General features: G+C 35.6%; 2 protein-coding genes across 2 annotated transcripts; one reads left to right on the forward strand and one right to left on the reverse strand.

Annotated features, from left to right (window-relative positions):
- Positions 1 to 467: 467 nt before the first annotated feature.
- Positions 468 to 2222, forward strand: LOC145003508 (lysM domain receptor-like kinase 4). Its single transcript, XM_078962631.1, has one exon. The coding sequence runs from the start codon at positions 468 to 470 to the stop codon at positions 2220 to 2222; it is 1755 nt and encodes a 584-aa protein (XP_078818757.1).
- Positions 2223 to 3016: 794 nt separating this feature from the next.
- On the reverse strand, positions 3017 to 5026 carry SAC3C (SAC3/GANP/Nin1/mts3/eIF-3 p25 family). Its single transcript, XM_078977065.1, has 2 exons — positions 4747 to 5026; positions 3017 to 4446 (listed from the first exon to the last, which is right to left on the reverse strand). The coding sequence occupies exon 2, from the start codon at positions 4433 to 4435 to the stop codon at positions 3212 to 3214; it is 1224 nt and encodes a 407-aa protein (XP_078833191.1). The 5' UTR covers positions 4436 to 4446; positions 4747 to 5026; the 3' UTR covers positions 3017 to 3211.
- Positions 5027 to 5939: the final 913 nt, after the last annotated feature.

The following is a 5939-nucleotide window of genomic DNA, read 5'->3' on the forward strand; positions in this document are numbered from 1 at the left end:
CCACAATATTCTGTCCTAAATTAAATGAATTATGATTTATGATAGTTGGTGGCGAATAAAGAACAAAGGTTGCAACATTAAAAAATTATTCGGTACAATTTGTGCGTAATTAGGATTTTAATTTTTTAATACACTAGTCAACCCAAAGTAATCTCAACGACTCAACCCCAACCCAAATAATTCCATACCAATCATTTTTATCTAATTTATTTTGTGTTAGATAATTGGATTCATAGACTTTGGTAATGCTTAATTTGTATTATATTTTGTTACGTGTCAAAGAATAGAGAGCGTGAACCTTAACCAAAATATATGACTATATTCAATCAAATTATGATTATGGTGTTGTGACTTGTGACTTGTGAATTTGAAAGCCGGCCATTGCAGGCCCAGACCCATTGTTAAATCAATTTAGATTTCTTAAAACTTCATCTTCTTCACAATCGTCACACTGCCACAAACCAACAATGGCAGACTCCTTCACTTTCCTTTTCACCCTTCTCTTATTTTCACTCACAAAACCCATGATTTCTCAACAACAATACGACCATACTCCATGCAACACCACCATCCCTCTCCTCAACATCTCCACTTACTCCTGCAACTCCAACACCAAAACCTGTAACACCTTCATCATCTACAGACCTCAATCCAACCAAACACTTTCCGCCATTGCCACCCTTTTCAACGTCAACGAATCCCAGCTCAACTCCACAACCCATTTCCAAGATCGTGAAGTCATAGTCCCAATCATCTGCAATTGCCCCGACTGGTCCTCTAGATCCATCGTCAATTACACTAACTTTAACGCATATTCGTTTCCAGATATCGCTTGTGGAGTCTACCAAGGGCTCGTGAAGCCGTTTGTTTTAGCACAACAAAACGGAAACCTTCATGGGACACCACTTGTTAGAGTACCTGTTAAGTGTGCGTGTGTTAACACATCTAACGAGAGAAATGATACGAGGTATCTTGTTACATATCCTGTAATGGAAAATGATACACTTAATATGATTGCATTGAAGTTTGGTGTGACGGTAGGGTCCATCCATGAAGCAAATGAGATGGACCCACGACAAACCATTTTCGAGGGCACCACGTTGTTGGTCCCAACAACGGGTGTCCCTGTCTTGAATTTGGATCATACAGTTAATGATCCAAGTTCACATGACATCATTCCGGTTACTGGAATCTTGAATCGTAGCACTGGAACGAGGTTTTCGATTCTCTTTCTCATTGTATTTTCGACAATTTTTCTTTTCGTTGTACTTTTGTTTCTAGTTTTTATAAAATGGAAGCTTCACCACCGCGAACCATCGCCGGTGTCCATACCGGGATCAGAGTTTAACCGTTGTTCGCCCGATTTACTCGATGGTATGTTGAAATTGAAACACTCTTTAACGAGCTTTAGTATCGATGAGCTTAGACTCGCTACAAATGACTTCTCAGAATCTTCGTTCATTGGGAAATCGGTGTGTAAAGGTCGAATCACCAAAGATTATTTTGTGGCGATTAAGGATATGAATTCGATCAAATTCGCTAATCATGTTGTGAACATTTTGACCACAATCAACCATTTTAATGTGGTCAAAATCGAAGGGTATTGTTTTGATATGGACAAGTCTTATTTAGTCTTCGAATATACCGAAAATGGAAGTTTACGGGATTGTTTGCGTGAATCGAAAACAAGAAAACATTTAACTTGGGGGAAACGATTGAAGATTGCATTCGATCTTGCAGAAGGTTTGCATTACATACATTATTGCACAAAGCCGATGTATGTTCACCGGAATATAAGCACTGGAAACGTGTTGATAACGACGGATTGTAGGGCAAAAATCTCGGGGTTTGACTTTGCAACACCCGTAATTTACACTGTGGAGGTGGAGGGAGGCGGAGGAATTTGGCCAAAATCAGCGTTAGTCGAGGAGACTACGGTGGATGTGTACGCTTATGGGGTTGTTTTGGTGGAGCTTTTATCTGGGAAAGGGGCGGCCACGGGGAGAAAATGGTTGGACGGTGTCGAATTTGCGGTGGATGGTGGTGTTTCCTCGGAGTGTTTGGAGAAATTTAAGATGTTTATGGATGGAGATTTGGAAGGGGAGTATGGTTTAGGGGATGCAATGTGTTTAGCACTTTTGGCTAAATGTTGCATACAAGATGACCCCCAATATAGGCCTACTATGAATGATGTTCTTAAGAATCTTTCAAGAATCCTATAACAAATGTGTTAAGAAAATGTTCATGATAACCAAAAGATATGTGTTTCATTTTAATCTCTATGTTGTATATATGGTTAAGACTACATAATGGCTTTCTATTTGATTTGGAAAATTGTGACAGACGTTTATATTTTTTTTCCTTTAACCGTAAACATGTGAGAATCTATAAGTGAGGTCTCCGGTACAAATAGCACATTGAGGATATTTTGATTGATGTCTTCCATGTTAACTTACATGTGAGAATCTATAAGTGAGGTCTCCGGTACAAATAGTTGAGGATATTTTGATTGATGTCTTCCATGTTAACTTCAAGACCTATTGAATTTACTTCTTTAATGTTGGTTGTGAGACTGGTTGATCAAGACTTCACGAATCATAACGTCCATGCAACATTTATCTACAACTTGCAATTAGTGTTTTTTTTTTCTTTTTCTTTTCACTTATCGTACTCTACGTTCATCATTTAGACAGTTTGTTGTTTAGTAATCAAATTGTATAATTTCGGAAAGGAGAATGAAGTTGTAGACCCCATTACTCAATTTGATTTAGACTGTGTTTAGCAGATTAGCTGAAAAATTCAACTTCTAGCATATGAAAATAGATAAAAACCAATATTCTAAACAACTAATCTTACTACCATACTAATGAAACATAACCTAATTTGCATTTGGTTAGTTGGCTTATCCTTGTCATCGTTAGTGCAGGAATCAAACATGGCCGTCCTTATGTGTAGCAGGAAAAACAAAAATGTAGTGGATATAATGCCAATTGTCGCTCTATATAAAGCCCTATAATGTCAATTAAAGTGTCCTTATCAAGATTTAACAAAGTATATTAAAGTTAAAGAAGTCATGAATCATGAAAAACTACAACTTTCCCTAATATATAAGGTTACATAGATACACAAAACATCTTCTGAATTTCCATAAACTTTTATTCAAATTCAAGCTTGAAATGATTAACTAATATTTCCCCAAATCCCCAATTCTTTAAGGCACTTCATTATAAAACTTCTTTAATCGTTTTGACACCAACTGATAATATCTCTGAGACCCTTTTGGATAGCAAAAACTTGTTTGCTTTGTAGGCATGAACTTAATTCCTTCATCACTACTAAAAGTATCCAAACCACAATCTTTACAAAAAGATTCAACATCAAATTCCTCCAAGAGCAAGATCTTACATATGTCCACAAGTGGATAAGGATTTAGCTTGTAACCTCCATGATTCAAACAGGCTAATCCAAGTGCACGAATCTCACTAATGTAAGGCTCAATAACATAATACTGCAAACATGATGCTTCGGTTTCTAGAGCATGAAGAAAACATTTATAGTTTCCAAAACGAAAATACCTCAAAACCCTTCGTGAAAACATCATTTCCTTTGACTTCATAATGGAATAAGGAAGACTTCTGAACCATAAAGATAATGACTCTCCTGTTGGTTGATGATCAGAACCAAGATGCAGAAGCACATAAAATGAATAAAATTCACCTTCAGATTCATAAGTGTTACCAGATTTATGATTTGTGTCATATATGTGATATAAAGATGCTAATGTCTTTGTAAGTTGTTCCATGTTGAGGTGATGCATTGGGGAGACGTTTGAATTTGAAGTAGCATTTATTCGAAGCTTGTGATGAGAGATGATATGAAACTTTACAATTCTTTCATACATGCTAACAGCTTGATCTCCTGTTATGATGTTTTGCATACTCAGGTCTTGTCTAATGGATCTTGTTCTATCGAATATGAAGTCATGAACAGATTCAAAAGGGTGTTCTTTGGATTCAAAAATGGTTAGAAGGTAATTTAAGGTGTCTTCTAATACTTGAAGGGGGCGTAAATCTATGTCACGAAGATCTTTTGAGGAGATTGTTCTGCAGAACTTTTTAACAGCAAGTGTAGAAGATGACTTAGATGGGTTTCCGTTTAATCTTTCAAATATGGCTAAATCTCTTAGTCTCTCACGTTGTGTTCTTTCTTCAATTGGGCACATGAAAGGGCAAGTTCCAATTAAGTTTGGGAGGATTTCAGCATCATTATGGTCTTGTTTGTTGTTAATCACAGAATTGCGAAGATTTGTTGTTGTTTTTCTAACATGATTTGAAGGATTTGAAGGTCCAGAGTCGTTTGATTGGGAAAAAGATGAAGATGAATAGCTTCCTCTTCCTCTCCCCCTCCTTCCATGGCGAGGCTGCCACCTCTCCATAAGGTAAAACCCTAATATACAATATCAGAGCCAATGTTTGAATAGACATTTCAAGCAGATTTTATCCGTAAATTATCCTGTATAATGAAATTCTAAGAAAAGTGATCGGAGCAATCTAACTAAAGACAAGCAAATCAAAGGTTTGAACTTTGAACTAAGACCACTTTATTTCACAAATTCCAGAGCAACAAAGAAGCAATTTCGGAAGAAAGCAATAAAATTCACAGTTTAAAATGTTATCATATCAGCAACAGTCACATGTGCAATTTACCGGGAACAATTCTCAGTTTATGAAGATGGAAGTAACTTACTTTAAGTGGTTCTGGAATCAGGAGTCGGACCTATCGGCAGGTTCAAATCAACATGAACATCTAGATCATATATTTATATATCCAAGATCATCCCAAGATTTTGATCATCTTTAAAGTCTTCGATTCCGAAATTAATATCATCTTCAAACTTCACAGCTTAAGTTCAAGATCTCCTCGAACTGTATTCAATTCTGGATCAATCATTGCAGGAATTTGAACTTTTGTTTCGAACTTAGGGTTTTTACGATCCCTGACTTCCTTAACTAACCGTTGACACTTGTGACTTACCTTGTTAACTTATTGGGCTCAATTTCAGTGTACGAGTCTATGGGATTTTTGCCCAGATAATCAAATAATGTATGCCTTTTTCTTGGGCTTTTATTTTCCTTCATGTTTTTTACTTTTTAGTTTATTTTCTTTTTAAAAATTTAGGTTATAGCCTCAAGAATCAACGATAAATAATCTTGATGGTGAGATAAAAACATATAAATAAAAAGTAATTTTATAATGTAATAAACTATCAATATTTTTATATATTTGATTTTTCTTTATATTATTTACTATTAAACTTATTTGTGTTGTTTAAAATATATCATTTTGGCTTATCTATTAAAAACATCATTAAAACCATATTTACTATTAAAAACATCATTGAATTTATATTTTTATACGCAATTTATTATTAATCAAAATTTTGCACACCTATAGTCATTTTCATCTTTACCGAACATCATCAATTTTTTAATGTCTTCTTCGTCAAAGAAAATACCATTTTACATGTTCATTTATCAAAAATCTTGCAAAACATACCATTTCCTCTCTCACCTCTATGGTGAGAACATCCTTATCCCCTCCCTTTACTATCATTGACATCCTCACGATTGTCGCTCGCACCTTTCTCTGTTCTCTCTCTATCTCTCTTGTAAATTTATGAAAACGACTCTATTCTTCCATCCTTTTCTCTTCCCATTTTCTTGTTGAATCGTGTGCCACAAGTACAGCGCAAGCATGTAAGGTGGTTCTTTTTGGTGGAGGTGGATGTTTATTGTGGCGAATGAAAGTGATAGAAGGTAGTGTTTGTTGTTGGAGGTGAATGGTGGAGGTGGGATTGAATGGTGTTGGCATGAGAAGATGACCGAGACATAATTCATTGGTAAATCATATACAAAAATAGTTTAATGATGAATCGTGTA

This window comes from Lactuca saligna, chromosome 1, assembly GCF_052625555.1.
Source record: "Lactuca saligna cultivar CGN05327 chromosome 1, ASM5262555v1, whole genome shotgun sequence".
Taxonomy (NCBI): Eukaryota; Viridiplantae; Streptophyta; class Magnoliopsida; order Asterales; family Asteraceae; genus Lactuca; species Lactuca saligna.

Excerpts from the sequence above, each read along its gene's own strand:
- LOC145003508 (XM_078962631.1), top strand. The coding sequence starts at position 468 with ATGGCAGACTCCTTCACTTTCCTTTTCACCCTTCTCTTATTTTCACTC.
- SAC3C (XM_078977065.1), bottom strand. The coding sequence starts at position 4,435 with ATGGAGAGGTGGCAGCCTCGCCATGGAAGGAGGGGGAGAGGAAGAGGA.